This window comes from Microchirus variegatus (assembly GCF_963457635.1).
Source record: "Microchirus variegatus genome assembly, chromosome: 10".
Taxonomy (NCBI): Eukaryota; Metazoa; Chordata; class Actinopteri; order Pleuronectiformes; family Soleidae; genus Microchirus; species Microchirus variegatus.
The window spans coordinates 16455698-16472444 of NC_139811.1; the positions used below are offsets into that span (position 1 = coordinate 16455698).

General features: G+C 42.0%; 1 protein-coding gene across 1 annotated transcript in view; it reads right to left on the reverse strand.

The window, feature by feature from the left end:
* Nucleotides 1–1564: 1564 nt before the first annotated feature.
* The window catches only part of bahcc1a (BAH domain and coiled-coil containing 1a), a 63395-nt gene continuing 48212 nt past the window's right edge, over nucleotides 1565–16747 (reverse strand). The window contains exons 13-28 of the mRNA XM_083895829.1: nucleotides 16581–16717; nucleotides 16284–16397; nucleotides 13862–13976; nucleotides 13319–13553; nucleotides 13007–13201; nucleotides 11956–12129; nucleotides 11537–11820; nucleotides 9546–9672; nucleotides 9343–9457; nucleotides 8597–8672; nucleotides 6353–6461; nucleotides 6115–6231; nucleotides 5850–6011; nucleotides 4082–5322; nucleotides 3701–3937; nucleotides 1565–3596 (exon numbers count right to left, since the gene is read on the reverse strand). Of these exons, the coding sequence (XP_083751955.1) occupies nucleotides 3387–3596; nucleotides 3701–3937; nucleotides 4082–5322; nucleotides 5850–6011; nucleotides 6115–6231; nucleotides 6353–6461; nucleotides 8597–8672; nucleotides 9343–9457; nucleotides 9546–9672; nucleotides 11537–11820; nucleotides 11956–12129; nucleotides 13007–13201; nucleotides 13319–13553; nucleotides 13862–13976; nucleotides 16284–16397; nucleotides 16581–16717 (3648 nt within the window). The 3' untranslated portion in view covers nucleotides 1565–3386. The remainder of the gene's footprint in view (nucleotides 3597–3700; nucleotides 3938–4081; nucleotides 5323–5849; nucleotides 6012–6114; nucleotides 6232–6352; nucleotides 6462–8596; nucleotides 8673–9342; nucleotides 9458–9545; nucleotides 9673–11536; nucleotides 11821–11955; nucleotides 12130–13006; nucleotides 13202–13318; nucleotides 13554–13861; nucleotides 13977–16283; nucleotides 16398–16580; nucleotides 16718–16747) is intronic.

The following is a 16747-nucleotide window of genomic DNA, read 5'->3' on the forward strand; positions in this document are numbered from 1 at the left end:
ACACTGTATATCTGAATCAATATGACATTTTTTGCACAATGTAGGGTGCTTTATAATCCACTAGAGAGCGCCCTCTTTTACATATAATCTGTACATTGGTTATTTAAGAGAATGAAAACGTTTATATAAATATATATTTTTTGAGAAACATGAATTTAATGTGAATAAATTCATACTTTACTCAAATTATTAAATATTAATCACAAATTGTAAAAAAAAGTGTAATTTTATTTATTTATATAAAATACTGAAATTGTACATTTATACATTTAGGAAAAAACATTACGCTGAATGATGAAGTTAAATTAGTTTCTGGCTCTATGTAGTGATTTTCTGCTACCCCACATTTACACCCTTCATTTAAAAAGAAAATGTCTGAGAGTTTGCATTTCTCTCTGAATCAGTCCACATCATATTTGCAGAGCTTGGCAGATAAATCCTGCAGGTTTTATGCGATGCTGTGACTGATCCATCTCTATTTACGAAAGCACTCAAAGCTCACATAAACTTAGTTCGGCTAGAGGCACTTACATCAAAGAATTTATTTCAACAAATAAAATAATTTGGCAGAAAAAGGACTTGTGCTTAGTGAATTTTGCTCTACAAATGAATCTGAATCGCCTCAAGATTTAAGGGGAAAATGGGAGAACTCTTTAAAGTGTATAAATAACACCACCCACACATAAGTAAGTGATATACTGTAGCTAATGTACAACGAGGCTGCTAGTAATTAAACACTTAAACAAATGCAGTTGATGGTTAATAGTGCATCTCCTTATTGACTCGTTGACTGCTGGAGATTATTATTATTATTATGTTCAAATTATACTGATGGGCTGGTGACATAGAGCAAAAGTGCCTTTTCTCCACTAATCTTCATGGACAAGCTGAAAATTCAATTTATTCTTCCTTTTAAAACACTAACAAACTAACCTCAGACACGTATTGAGAAAAAAAAGTACCAGTGCATTTCACAAAGTAAACTACTGAAAAGAAATGTTGTCTCCATTTGTCTCATTATGCAATTTATTACGTCGTTTAAAGGTGCCGTCTCTGCCACATTACATAATTGAATTAAATCTGTCTATTCCACACTCTCTGAAATATCTCTCCCTGCTTGTTTCTCGTCATGTACAGTAAGGTCTGCTTTTGTCATTTTAATTACCACATTCATATCCCACACATATGCACACACCACAATTGGGAATGGCAGTAATGTTTTTACGGCTACGGGAGTATTACTTATTTCTGTGTTTTAGGCTGAGCAAAAATAATGGTGCAAACTGAAAACATTAAGCTTTGGAAACAGGTGAAGTAGGTGCATAAGTGCTGGATTTAACACATACGTGTTACTCGGAAATTACAGATGCAGCGAGATAAAGAGGCAACAATATAATAGAAAAATTCACAAAGGTTTGTGGATGAGAAGAATCCAGTGTTGCTTTATTTCTTTTCACTACATGGCCTCTACAAGACCAGTTTTATTTAAGAAACATTCTCATAAAGCGCTCTTGGCATAAACAAACAGCAACAATGACAATAAATAAAATGTTGGCGGGAAAAAAAAAAAATACAAATAAAACTTTCAACAAAGAATACTTAAGATTGCATAAACAAATCAAGAACAGACAAAATGTACTTGGCACAAATTAAATAATCATAAGTATTTTTCAGACTCAGTGAAACTAATCGATGTCCATTGCTTTGTGAATCTGATTGTCCTTCACAGTTAGCATTGAGTATTTGCGTGTACTGTACAAAATAGACACAGATGGCTAATGGAACTAAGAGAAGACTAATTCCAACAAATTGTCAGCACTCAACATCTTACTTTGTCAGTACCTTGACCTTCATAGACACACTCCCTGGTGGCCTTATGCTGCATATTTTTGTACTAAACAAAACTGCAGTTACATGTGCAAGAAACCATTGTCACAATGCAAAGCCAACATAATATGCAAGTATACGCAAGGACAAGTATTCTAAGTTACCAGTGATCTCTGATTTTAATTCAGTACAGGTGCTAGACATGTGTTAGATTTAAATAAAAATTTAATAAAGACACTTTGGTATTTTTGTAATAGTGTGCTAAGTTATGCATTCATGGGTGCAATGCACATTTAACTCATTTTAATTAAAAGACCCAGTCTTGTTCTAAATTGATTTGAGTGGACATGATTATAGTGATGCCAGGACACTCATCATACACAGAGATCGTGTCATAATGGTACACTCATATCATTACTCTTAAATCATTTTTGACCCGTGATTTCAGTCCAGTTGGATCTGACTTGTGATGATGTTCAGCATAAATAAAACTTTTGTTTGTTTGTCTGTTTGAATAGGATAACAGAAATGCAAAGTTACAGAACACATATACCAAAAAGCCCCTTGACCTATTTTTTTTAAACAAGACGACTCCTCGCTCTCAGAAAGTGAGTCTTGTCCCGTTTTAGACTAAACCCCTCTGTTTTTGTCTGTGCTCTGTCTGTCTTTCTGTATGTCTATCTAGTCTCAGCAGGGCATATGCAGTGCAACACTTACATCTCCAATCTTGACTTCCCAAAGCAAAGGATAAAAACAAGGTAATGTATTTCACACCCATATAAAAATAAATCAGTCGCAAACATGGAAAGATACATCTCATATATATACAATAAACTCCCATATAAAATAGCTTTTATGTACATATAGACAACAGACAACAATACAATAACTGAACTGTACAATGTACACCTGAACAGTTGAGACAGGCAAGAGGTACTGAAGTGTATGGCTTGATTGGGAAAATTTAAAAATATTTACAGACATCAACTTTACATCCTTTACATATTTTCAACTTCACTGGAATGGAGAGGTCAAAGGAAAGCCCCTATACGCCTTGCTTTCATTTCAATTTTCTCAGGTAAGGCTACCTTTAAAGAATTGGTCCACTGAGACTCTACGGCTTCGTGATATTTTGCACAATCCAGTGCAATCTAAGCGTTCCTTTGGTGACACACTATCATAGGAGCTGGAAGCGTGAGTCTTAAAACCATTTATGAAGCTGCAAATCACATGGGATCTGTTAAAAAGAGATTAACTCGACGACTCAAACACCACTTATTGAATTTTGTGTTACCAAGGAAGAACCAGACTTTCAACTACTCTTCTTAAGCGATCAACCAGTTATGGACACCCCCTTCACTTCTAACAAGATTAGAGGCCAGTAGACTCCAGTGTGTAACCTCAGACAGCCCTGCGTTGGTGCTGACATTAGTCCATAGGTCCTTGGGGCATACCCAAAGAACAATTCTACTCTTCCAAGGCTGAACCGTCTGGTAGGTAAAGTCAAATACTTTTTTTCTCTCTCCATGGGAGTCCTTCAGTAGTATTGTCATGGAGGTTTAACGCAAGACGGAAACTCCCTCAGCAGTGACCAACTGACCAGTCGTAGGATCATATGTCCCAGCCAGGTAGTATAGGTCTGAAGAGGTACTGTTCGACTTCTGAATGCGAGTCAGACACTCATACTCCTCTTTGCTCACCACCTGGCACTTATGAGAGATTGTCTGGACGTCGTTCTCATCCTCATGACATGACTGGTACAGGGCATGCTGGAGAAGTAAACCACAGGCTTGGTCACATCATTATCATCACCAACAAAGACATAATGTCATTTGAAAATGGACAGTCTTTATAAACTGCCACCATGACTTACCTTGCCATCTTGATGTCTTTTGCCGAGCTTGGTCTCTTCAGGGTGGTAGAACCACTTGACTTTGACCACCATGCTGGATGTCCAGGACTCCCAGAAGCTCTCAATTCGACCAATGTATGGGAGATTCGGGCGCCCAGCCGAGAGGAACACAGCACAATCTCCCACTCTCACTGTGTCTCTGCCTCGAACAATGGCCTTGAAGAAAAGTTTCCTGGCCTTGCCTTTTAGACCTCGCCTCTGTGGAAAAACCAGACACTTGAGCCACTCTTCCTTTATGACTTTGTATCCTACATAAACTGAACTGATATCAGTAAACCTAGAAGGCCATAGCTTTGCTATATTGCTGTAGACGCAGTAGAAACACAAATATTATATTCTCACCTGTGTAGGGTTTCCAGACCACTTCCACATTTGTCGTCCTGCTAAGAAAGCAGACATTTTGGGCCTTGGAATAAATGAGGAGTCATCTGTAAGCATCCTCTGCTTCTTTATGAATTCCTTCAATTTAGGCATAGAGCTGGTGCATTCTTTTCTCTTCAGAGACTTGCTGTTGGAGATCTGGTCAGCAGTTCCACCTTTGGAGTTGGAAACAGCCAAAGCTTTGGCCACAAAGGAATGCTGATGTGGCCTTGAAGAAGTGGTGGGTTCAGATGGTCGTAAGAGCCCACGGTGGGAAGACAGACAACTCTGCAGCATTAGTGTAGAGCTGTCTTCATCCTCTGAGCTGTAGGATGAATCGTTGTCTGAGGAACACAGGCTGGAACTGGAGAGAGAGCCTGAAGAGGAAGAGCTAGAAGAACCAGAAGAAGAGGAGGAGACAGAGAGACGAGAGAGGAAACGACCTGCTGTCCTTAGTCCCCCTGAGGCTGCAGCCAGTGCAGCCCTCCTCTCCTCCTCTTCTTCTTCATCATCATCCAGATCAGAATAGGAGCTGTGACAATCTCGGTGAGAGCTGAAGCCCAAATCGCCATACTCCCCCGGACGCAAAGAAGGGGGGGGTTTTCTTTGGTGTGTAGTTCCTTTCGGTAGAAGTTCGACCCTGGAGGCACCACCTTTTTTGTTGTCCTTGACCAGAAGGACTGGGTGTGAGTATGCCTCTGTTGTGGGCATACTGCTCACATTGGAAGATCCACCTCGCAACAGCAGAGCCTTGCTGTTCTTTGTCTTGGGAGAGGTCACTCCTTCATGATCTAACTTGACAAGGAATTCTTGTCCAGACTTCCTGTTCCTTGGTATAACCAGTTCATCTTGCCTGCGCTTCTGGCCATATAACCCGCTTCTGGGGCCCAGAGATAAATCTGGACCTGGTCCCGTAGATTGAGTACAGAAGGAGGAGTAGCCATTTGCAATGCTGCTGAACGAGTCCACCTCAAAGGAGCTGCTGCTAAAAAGGCCTTTGGATGGGACTGAAGACAGTGGCTGGGTTTGAGGCAAGGGAAACAGGTCGTCGTCCTTCCCTCTCATGACCTTCCGAGACGCCCCATTGAGTTGAAACAGATTGTCAGACGTTCTCTTCCTGGTGTTAACCAATGGGGGCCAACCCAAGAAAGGTGAGGGATTTTTATTGGCACTCTCGGCCTGCTGCTGTTGCTTCTGCTTTTTCCCAGAGCCCTTTGGTCTCCCTGAAATGAATAAAACATATGTAATATTTATAGTTTTTGCAATACAAGTCCAGTTCAGCAGCCCCACAACATAACCTGTTGCTCATTTTTTTTAACTCTGTTTTTGAGATGTATTGATTTAACAATTATGTAGTTACGCCACCCATCCCAATGTATATGCATGGTGTAGATAAAAACTAGATTACTGTATATTGAATGGAAATATCCAAAGAAACACCAACAATTGTCTCAGTTTTTATTTAGCTTTGTGTATCTTTGTGGTGTATAAACCGATAGGAATGGATTTTTGAACTTTCTGTCAAGAAACCTTGTCTTTCAACTATTATTGAAACTGAGTATAAAAAAATATCTCAAGGTTGAGATATTTTTTCGGATTTACACTATGCGAGTCCTGGTATTTCAATTTCAGGTTATAAGCAGCTATATGAATATTTGTATTATTATTTTTCTATCGATGTAAGCATTATAGAAGGTTACGATAAATAAAATTACAAAAAAACATTTTTAATTTCAGAATTTTTTCTTACCTGGTCGCCTTTTGTGGACATTTAGATTTTGACTATTGGTTACAGTATTGATAGTACTGTGTCTGTCTGAATGTCTGTCACTGATAGGGGCCTGCTCTAGACAGGAGCTTCTCTTGGTTGTTGTCCCACTGGGTACCAGTAGGGTAGGTGATGACTCTCCACCTAAAAGACAAGAGGGTGGAGGATTATGTTGAGTTACAGGTGGCCAATTTACTGTAACTTTAAAGGGCAAATTTCCAGCAAAAAAAAATAAAGAAACACCTACAGTGAATCTGGTATCCTGGAGGGAGGAGGCGGATGTGTGGGAGAGAAATCTTCCCTCGGTCTCCATCATCAAACTCTACCATCACTCCTCCATGCTTCCCCTCATCAGTTGAACCACCTGCAATGAACAGTGTGATTGTAATTGTGTGATAAAGAGTGATTGTATGATCGTGCAGTGCAATATAAAGTTATAGGGCATACACAGAACATAGAAATGGGAAAAATAGTTGATATCTCACCTCTGCGAACGTAGCCTGGATATAAGCAGCGCGAGCGCTCGCTCCAGTAAGCACACACCCTGGTTCCTTCACTGAGCACAGCCTCCGACACTGGACGTATATCCAGGACCTGAAAGCCCGACCAAAACATAATTAAGATTCATTACAGACTGCACACAAGCACACGAAGACAGACAGACATACACACATACACAGTGGGAGAGCAAGGGAGCATTGTGCATGGGCAGCCACTGTGCCACGTTTCCAAGCGGCACTTATCTCATGCCAATGTGCCAGTCAGAGCTGAAAGGAACGGAAGCCATAATGCAGTAAATCCTGACTTGCTGAGTAATACTAAAGAGGGCCTGAATGGAGTGCTTGTGATTGCAGGTTGCCAGATCTTCCCTCCAACAATGCAGGCAGCCCCAGCATCCGCCACTCAGTGGGGGCTCTTTTAGGTTGCTTTCATTTACTGTTGCCATGGCAAGGAACCCTTTGACTGATGAGGTGTGGATGCGGTGGCGGCGGCTGGGGGGGGCTGGGGTGTACATGGGTGAGATAGAAGGTGTTCGGTGTAAATTGGTGTCATATAAATGGCTTTTGAAATTATTTTAAGACAAGAAAATTGGGAGTATGGCATAATTAGAACCAGCTGCTGCAACGGGTGAGTGTTTTGATAAGACGAGAAGAACTTCCAGTCTAGAAAGTGAAATTGTATGAGCAAGTTTACATAGATGAGATAATAAGAAGATAAATAGTCACATTTCAAAATGGCGCGGGGGTGAATGGGAGGATCTTCAATTGCAAACAATAAGAACCAGATGGGTATTGATCTTCTGGACAAATGAATGGTATGATAAGTCTTTGCCAATAGGGAGATTTAAACAATCGTAAAAATGACTATTAGATGTATTCGAAAATATACTAAAACTAAGAGGAAGTGAGAAGTGTATTATTGAATGAATGCACACAAGATAAACTTGGTCTCATTTAAATTAGCTTTTTGAGAGATGGAAAAAAATAGGGTTTCAAATATTTACTGCAAACATTATACTTCTGTATAATGTATATAATATAATCCTTCGAAAAGAATGAAATAGTCCGGGTCAATACATGAAGCATTTCACAGTCACGACTGTATAGTTAATTGAATGTGAAATGTGTGTAGAACTGTAATTATCACTTTATTATTCATAACTTGAGATTAAATATGATCCAAGGCCATGTCATACAAGGTCCCTGAACAGTTATTATCATAACCATTTGTTTGTATATAACCCAAGGCACAGTCACGCCAGTTAACACTCTGCTCTTCTATTGCAGGGTTCGCCAGCTGCAGACTCTCCATTGTGTGTAAACACAACATTCTGTGCCCCATATGGAAATAAGGGAGACCTATATCCACAGTTGGACAACATGGGGGTAGAGGACCACTGTCGGGCCGACTGTAGCTCAGTGGTAGAGTGAGGTTGTGGGGTTTGATTCCCTGCTCCACTAGTCTACATGTTGATACACTGGGAAGGACACTTAATCACATGTTGACACTGACAGCTGTACCGGAATTGTACATAGCTGCACTGTATGAATGTGTGTGTGAATATAGGTGTGAATGGCAAAACTGTAATGTAAAGCAGTGGTCATCGGTGAGTGGTCATCAAAACTATATAAATATAGACCATTTACCATTCACTGTCCAGAGAGACCAGTGATCTTCTCAATCAAAAAAAGTGGGACAAATGTAAGTAAACACTAACATTTCATTGTGGATACAAAGCACACGTGGAAGTGCAGGTTATAACAGCCAACAATGTGCAGTGGTTTCTACAACATATAATTGCATCTCATGACTGTATGACTTAGCACACCGTAGTCATACATTAACATGAAACTCATGACTGACAAAAGCAAACCTCTGGTATTTTGCAACACATAAACATTGTTTTTAACCACTCCTGGTTATCGTTGGTTAGCTTCTCTTTGTATGCTATCTTAACCTTTAAACAACTTTGTTACAAATACACATTTCACAAAGTATCCCATTTAAAACCCCAAAACATGACCAGGTGTAAATGGCCTTATTCCACCCACAGACAGAGCTGGCTTTAATGGACAGACACTCGCTCACTCACAGAAACCTAAAGAGAATTAGATGGCCTAGCTGATCTCAAGAAACGGTCAAAGGAGTTTGAAAGAGCGAAAAGGAAAGGAAATTACAAACAAGCAGAAAGGCAGGAAAGCAATAAAGAAATGCAAAGCGCAACTTACAGCTTCCTGCAGCAGTTGCTCCAGTGAATAGATTCTTGGGCGGTTTCCTCTTTCACCATCAATAACAATGCTGAAGCTGGAGGGGGGGAAAAAAAACACAGAACAGAAAGCAAATGATTAGGCTATTTTCTGTTGCTTTTATTATACTTGCCTGGATCTCATGTCATATATAACCCCCACTCTGCTGTTGTAATAGCATCTCTTTCCTGCTCGAGTCAGACGAGCTGCATCGACACCCAGAGCATTGTATTGGATTTTACTGAATGTATTGAAAAATGTGGGGTTTGTTACGCAAAGAGGAAAAAGACAAAACAATTGATACTGGTAACTTGGCTCCCTCATGCAAGATTACACATTTCATTGATTTCATTGTATTGATGTCTTTCCCAATAAACCCAATTAGCATTTATTATCTTGACCGAGGCGGTTGTGTTTTCGCTAGTGTCTGTTTGTCTGTGAGCAGCATATCTCGTAAAGTAAAGTATGGATTTTGATTACGTTTTCTAGGCTATGTTTCAGTTGTGTTGTTATGGCCCATGGTAGGAATGGTGACATTTTGGTGATGATATGGATACGGACCCAGAGCAGCAATTTAATGAATGTGAAGCATAAACTCTGGCAAAGCTATTGTTACTTTAAATACTGAAGTAATCCATGTGTGTTCATAGGTAGATGCAGGGTTTTACGTGGCATATACTCTATGTGCACTGCAAGGACATCGCTTGAATCATTGCACATGTGCTTACATGTCTGGGAGCTCCAGAGTGTGGACCCTGGCAGCATAGAGAAGCTCATCCTCCTTGCAGATTAACACCTTCAGACCATCAGTTAGGAGTTCTTTGGTCAGGACACAGTTCGGAACTGCACAAGGAAATGCAAACATCGCAAAATTAATATTTCATAATCAAAAAAAACTATCTGTCACTTGAAACCCAGTGATGCCACTTACTTTCAGGGCTTTTGTTGTGTGAACAGCTGCTGTTTTCCTCTTCCTCCGAGAAACTGCTGCCATCCATCTGAAAGCCCTCGTCTGCTGCAAAGCTCTCCAGGAGTCGACTCACTGCTCTTCCCTTTGGCTGTAAAAATATAGCAGAAGTATAAATGGACAGTGAAATGGACCTCATCGGATTTAAGAAACTATGAAGGCTCGCATTTTCATAATTTTGTTTTTGCCCGTTTCCTGAATGAGAATTTGAGAGTTTTTGTTTTTTGGACCTACACAGCCCCAGGCTAAATCCCTAAATGTCCATGACTGAGTCAAGTTTCAGAATTAAGCTACACCACCAGTGGTTGGTTGAGTGCAGGAACTTTCTGCCAACTGAGTATTGGGTATTTCCCCATTGGGTGTTTCTATTGTAATCAGGGGACAACCCAACCTTTGGTGACCCTTCAGCAACACACCTACAGACAAATCTACCAGCATTTTGGTGAAGCCTTCACTTTTTTTCATAGACAACCGTTGTCTGTTCATCTACCCTTTATACCCAGATGAAGATACAAAACCTTGTACTTTCCTGAATATGACTCAGAAAATTTGTGTTGACATTATTTCAATAACCAGACATTTACTAATTATTACACTGCCAGCTGACAGTCCATGTAATGTCCGATCAAGCTTAAACATAATTAGAGGCTCTTTGTTTGGAAGAAATCACAACAAACAAGTAGGCATGTTCATGCAGTTTCATTTGCCCTGCTCCCCCCCAGGTGCTACCCCATCTAATAAAAAAACAAACTAAATATTTCTAGCATGTGTGAACTCATCACACATGGAATATCTGTGGTTGTGTGCTGCACGTGTGAAAGAGCTCTGCAGATCTGCTACAGCACATTAACCAGGGTTGAAAAAGGTTAAAAATGCTCAAATAAAAAAAATCAAAGATATTATATCACATTCAACATTGTGGTTATGCAATAATTTTGCATATTATTAGAGCCAAACTTTCAGCACTATCCTTTGTTTTTAACTCGGGCATGGCTATATTTTTAGACTATGTTTTGGCAAAGAAATCTAGGTTTTAGAAGTGCAGTGCAGCAGCTTGGAAATGCCTCACTTACTAAATGTAATCCTGATGGATGTCAATATTTCACATCATAGGATTAGATGTCTGAAAAAAAAGCCTTTACTGCACACAGAATGTGAGCACAGAGAGTGATAATAGCAAAAAGGGCTTAAGTGGCTGACCCAAGACACAATTATTTATGATGCAATAGTATCATGAATATGCAAACTGTCCTCACGTGATGGTAAACTGTCCAGCCATTGACAAGATTCTGACCTTGTCTTGTTTAAATTCACTCTGTCTGGTACCTGTTGGTCTTTGCTCCTTTAGCCACTGATGCCCTCCTCGCTCTGTAAAGGTGAGGCCCTGACTGACCAACAACTTCTCCTTTATGAAAGCAGCAGGCCGAGTAGTGAGTGTGAAGATGTGGTTCAAGGGGAAGCGGGAACCAGTGCAAAAATCTGAGCACAATATTAGTCCTTAAAGGATATAAATTAATAGTTCAAGGGGGCATATTTCTAATTTGTGAGCACTATTAAATTTTTTTTTATTCACATCCACTAGTTAAATTTATATGTATAAATTATCAAAATGTTTTATACCTGCCAGGCTCTGCTTGAACTGTTGAGAATTTACCATCACCTTACGCTTAATATATCACACACCTTTTTACTATCATGCACATTTATGTGATGACAGAGAGATAAGCCCACCAAAACCGTTAAGTCGCAAAGTTATGTGCGGAGTACATACAGCACGATGTATGGCTGCTCTTACGCTCAGGGCTAAAAAAAATTCATGTGACATTTTTAGGAGGCTGCGATGAGTGTGTATACCGTGCCAAAACTATACATTTTATTTTGATACTTCATTCCTTCCTGTTTGCATGCTGTATCAGTGCTATTCAGTATATTTCTGTGAAGACATTTCCGCTCACCTTATCGATTGCTCCTCTCAGCATGGTGCTCTTGCGAGTCGCCCTCTTTAGCCTCTCACTGGTTGTAGGGAAGGTAGCCAGTCCCATGCTTCTTCGGAAGCGCTTGCCTCTGGTCCCGAGACTGCCCCACCGTGGCTCTTTAGAGCGAGGCCCACACGGTCTTCTAACCCCTTCAGGCCGGTGATCGTCGTGATAGTTCTTGACTGCAGTGGCCAGGCCCATCCTACAGGGTGGTTTCTTCCTTATTTTGACCTCTCCCTCTGCTCCAGATAGACTATGAGACGCTGTGTGGTTCAATTAGAGAAACAGTCTTACACTGAGCTGACAAGCCAGCAGGAAAAACAAGAAAGCAGATGCTTCCCATTAATCTGTAGGGCATCGTTGTTAAGTCGTAAATCAGTTTCTAAGGACAGTCTTACCATACAGCTCCTGTCTCTGTTTTTTGTTCCTGGCTTTCTGATTGGCCTCCAACTTTACGACAGAGGAGGGACTTGGACCTGTCATGGAGGAGCTTGAAGTGACGTCTCTGGGTGGTTGGGCTCTGTAATCTTGACCTTCATCCGTATCGTAACTGCCGTCGTCTTCTTCGTCATCTGGTGGAGATGAAAACAATACAGCCATAAGATGCGAAGGTTTTTATGAAACAGCATCTCTTTGAGCAATTACCAACCAGATCATTTTTTTTAAATCTCGTCTTCTTCATTTCACAGGCACGTCTTTAGCATATCAATAACTAGTTTTAAACTGTTGATAGAAATTATGTATGAAGTGCTTTGACTCAGTGGTAATTCCTGGTGTGAACCCATGAGCTATAGAGCTTGTGTGTTGCATGTGCATGTGCATGTGCGTCTTTCCCAGACAGCTCTTTGGCCCAGTCAGTTCGTCTCCGGGGCTGTCAAAGCTTCTCACGGGCAAGTGTCCACAGCTGTGGCTGCACATCTAGTGCGGATCGGCCAAGTGAGGTGAGGTGTCAAATGTCCATGCAGATCCCTGTCTGCTCCAACACACTCATCAACACTTTTTTTTTCACTCGAATTTGATTACTATACAAATTTACAAAAGGTGTGCATTACACACATGTGAGGAAACCGGATTCAGTGTGTTGTGAATCCCCTAGTTAGATAATCATTATGGCAGAGTTTGATTCTTTATTTTTGAGTTGAGTAAATATTGATGTGCTTCCTTTCTTCGTATTGTGTGAGGGCCATGTACAAAATGTTTTTGTTCGCCAACAGAAACACCCCAAACAGGTGTTTACATAGATAGACGATTAGAATTCCACCGTTTACCAGAATTGTCTTGCTATTTGGTGAAAGGAAGCCATAAATCCACTGGGTCAATACAGGAAAACACATATTCACTTTACTGAAAGGATTAAGACCAAGGGCCTTTTGCTTTGAGGTGTTTACCATTAAGCACGGGTTTGCCCATTTCATTACTGAACAACAAACTCAGTATTCACTGCCGCACCTTGATCAGAGGAGTCACTGTCTGCAGGGGAGCTCTCCTCCTCTGCAATGGCCTCCTGTCTCTGGCCGCGGAGAGCCCTCGGCCTGGGCTGGCTCAGACAGGAGGAACCATGTTTCAGGGTGGTGGAACCCTTTTTACTTCCACGCTGTACCAGTCGAGCCCAGCTCTCCAGGGGGCCACTGTCCACACTAGCTGCTGAGAAAGTTTGCAAAAAACAACCACAGTTCGAATCTTAGTTACGCAATGTTGGTGGAACTTCATCAGCCTGTTACTGAACGAACCTTACAGAGTGCGTGATTTTTCTGAAACTACCTGTGTCACTTTGTCCCCCAGACTCTCGCCTGGATTCCACTTTGCTTGTACTCTGGCTTCTGTGTCCATGCTTGGGGTTAGAGTTGCAAGGCACAACTTCCTTGTCCCTGGAGCCAGTCCCTGAGAGATTCTTTTTACCCTGTGCTTTCTGTTTGAGCTGAGCCACATCACTGGCCAGCTTAGAGCTGAGTATGCTGTGAAGGTTGCTTTTTCTGCAGCCCTGCGCTTTCATCTGCTGCAACAGAGAGAGATGTGAGAGAGCCAGTGAGAGCCGGTTACTCCCTCGGCCACAGAAGCTGCAACAACATCAGGACGTCAGACGAAGAGGTTTTTCGTTTGCTCTCACACAAAAAAAGAAAAAAGGAACACTCCCAATGAAAATTACATTAATATGGAGAGCAGAGGATTTGGCTCCTGAGGGTAGCACCTAATTATGTAGCATGTGTAACACAAGAGTGTATCAAACATAAAGAAACAAAGACTTTGCTCTTTTATTTCAAGCAGCATAGAGGACAGGAGGGAGGAGGACAAGGGGACCCTGACCTGTGTGCTGCTAAGTTGCTCAAAGCCTCGATTGGATAGCCTCTTCTTCCTTCTCTGGCTGTCTCCGCCTGCTCCCAGGTCCTCAGGTGACAAGGCAAGCCCCGCCCCCATCAACCTGCCAAGGGAGAGGCAATCATTAGAGAAGAATGGTGGTGGTTTGAAAGAAAAATAATGGGTAGAACATCACAGTAGAAAAACAGAGTTGCGTCACCTCTCTAAGGGACCTGATAACTCTCCATTTTCAATTTGATAAACTGTATGGCACAAAGGAAGAATGGAGAGCCCGGTGTCTAAACAACACACTTGTAAAATTAGGGTCAAACAAGGAACCTGGGATTGTTTTAGGGCAGTGTGACATAATGAGCCTTACTGCTTAAACTAGGGAGTGTCATTGCAGCGCCTGTGAAGCACTGCACGTCTTTGAATGATACAGTAAATGGTTGGAAGTCATGGCAATTGTTTGCAGCTCCATTGTTTGTGGCTCCATTGTTCTCCGGGAATATCATCGCTCTCCTGTAGCATTTTCATAACCCTGTGGCGAACTCTTTCCGCTACACTGTGCAGCATCACAGTCCAACCACTCCAAATACCTTTGAATTTGCCCCAGGAAACCAACTAGGCTCGGCTCAAACGAAAGAACTTCCCCTCTCCACGTGTGCACTTTACAGTTAAAATTTAAAAGATAAATACACTATACTCACTTTACTGTCTGTAATTACACATTGTTTCAGATCAAATGTGTGACTATGTACTTTTTCTATGCGCGTGTTCACCACAGGAACACAACATTTTATACAAATTATTCCTAAAACTGATTACGAGAGTGTCAGTGCACATCTGTAGCAGAACGTGAAGAGAATGAAGGTGACTGTCTGTGAGCTGGACTGTCTACCCGCTGACGGGAGAATGACAGAGGTGGCAGTGAAGTGTGAGTTGTCCCTGTAAGGCAGATCCCGTCATGGCTTGCTTTCCACGGCTGACAAACACAATGTGACAGAGTCCCGCCCCTTCTGTGGGAGTTGGGAGGGATTGAGCGTACAGTAACTAATTAAACAGAATTGATTAGCGGGGTTTGCTGGCGAGCAGAAGTTCTTTGCAGCCCCCCCCCCACCCTAACCCAATCAAAGTGGCACCACAAAGGACCCCAGTGCTCTACCCACAAGCAAAACAAACAATGCCCGAATAAATGCTCACGAGCACACAGCTGCATTCATACCTAATTACACAGAATGCACAGGCAGGGAGGCATAAATACATCTCGAAGTGAAACATCACAGCACACACTCCCTGCGGATCGAACAAACTAAGCTAAGAAACAAGACACTGAAAAGATGGGCCCGATACCCACTGACCCACTTAACCTTTCATGTGAGTGACATTGTCACCAATCATCAGTGTCCCCACTCTGATCAGTGCTGGCCTGGCGAGGGGGGGCAGGGGGTACATGAGTGGAAGGAGAGTAGAGGTGACATTGCAGAGGGGCAGCTGGGAACACTATGCCCGCAACCCACAGTGCGAAAAGAGGGAGATGGCGGGAGGGAGCGGGAATAATGCGAGGCGAAATTTATTGGCCTTTCTAAACCCTGACAACAAGAGATATTGTCGTCTGACAGCAAACCTTTATTCCTTCAACCCATCTGGTTTATCAGTTCCCGCAGCCACTGACAAATAGCAGTGATGTCCCTGTTTTTTACTAAAGCCGACATTTGAACTGTCTAAAATTTTTATGAACAAGGACGGTGATGTTTTGATCTTAAATGTCCCTCAATCTTTTTATACCTTACCCCATCGCTTTTTTTATTATTATTATTATTCACTTCTTCCCACTGTATTATACTTCTTTTTTCTCACTCGCAGTAAACACACATGTTGTATGAAAGCTCCAAATGTCAGCTTATCTCTGAATGCCTGGACAGTCTGATCGTCACATTATCCTTTGGACCGCTAGTGACCCCGTGGGGCTGTAATGGCAGTGGTGTGTCACATTCCTGCTGCTGGGACAGATTACAGGAGAATTCACAGTACTCTAATTACATCCTCTGCCTGTCATCTCCCTCCAGTCGGCCAGCACTCCCCACCCCACTCCACCCTCAAACGCTGCCCAGCTAAGCCCAACATGCACTGCAGTAATGCCACTGTGGTTTACAGTTTGCTGTGTTGAAACCCAATGGCATCTATGAGTGGTTTTGTGGGTATGAATAACTTACATAACAAGCGTACAGCACTGACACCAATTATGCACCAATTTACACAAGTGTTGAGTAAATTAGAAAGGGTTCAATTTGACATCCATGAGTGGTTCAGCTGAATTCTCTCATTTTCTGTTAATGCCAACAAGAGGCAGTCCCTGTGACACAGTAGTAGCTTATCAGGCCACGGTGAACTTTATCCAGCCATTGGAGATGGTCAGATTGACACTCACTTGACTTTTCTTTGGCCCTCTGATGAGGACATCGGACCTGTGCTGAGGGTGGGTTTCCGCTTCCTTGGCCTCCCCGGTCCTCGTCGCGCTGGGCTGCGGGGAGTTTCCTCTCTCCTGTTTGCACATGCAGATGTAAACACACAGGAGGACAGGGGAGAAACTCTTGAGATATTAAAAACAGCAAAAGTTGGCACAGAAAAGAGTACAGCAAAAAATACAATACTAAAAGACATCCGTTCTGAACAAGCAAAAAATGATTTAATGTGGCATGGTTAAGGAGGATTAAGTCATACTCACTGGTGGTCATGCTTTCTCTGAAGTTTGGCTAACTCCTTTTGCTTCTCTTTGTAGCGACGCTGTAGCTCAGCCAATTTCACACGCATTGCAAGCTCAGGGCCATCCATTGTTTCCATGCTGCCTTTGGCTGGGCACACCTGAAGTACACGTCATGAATAGTTGATTTA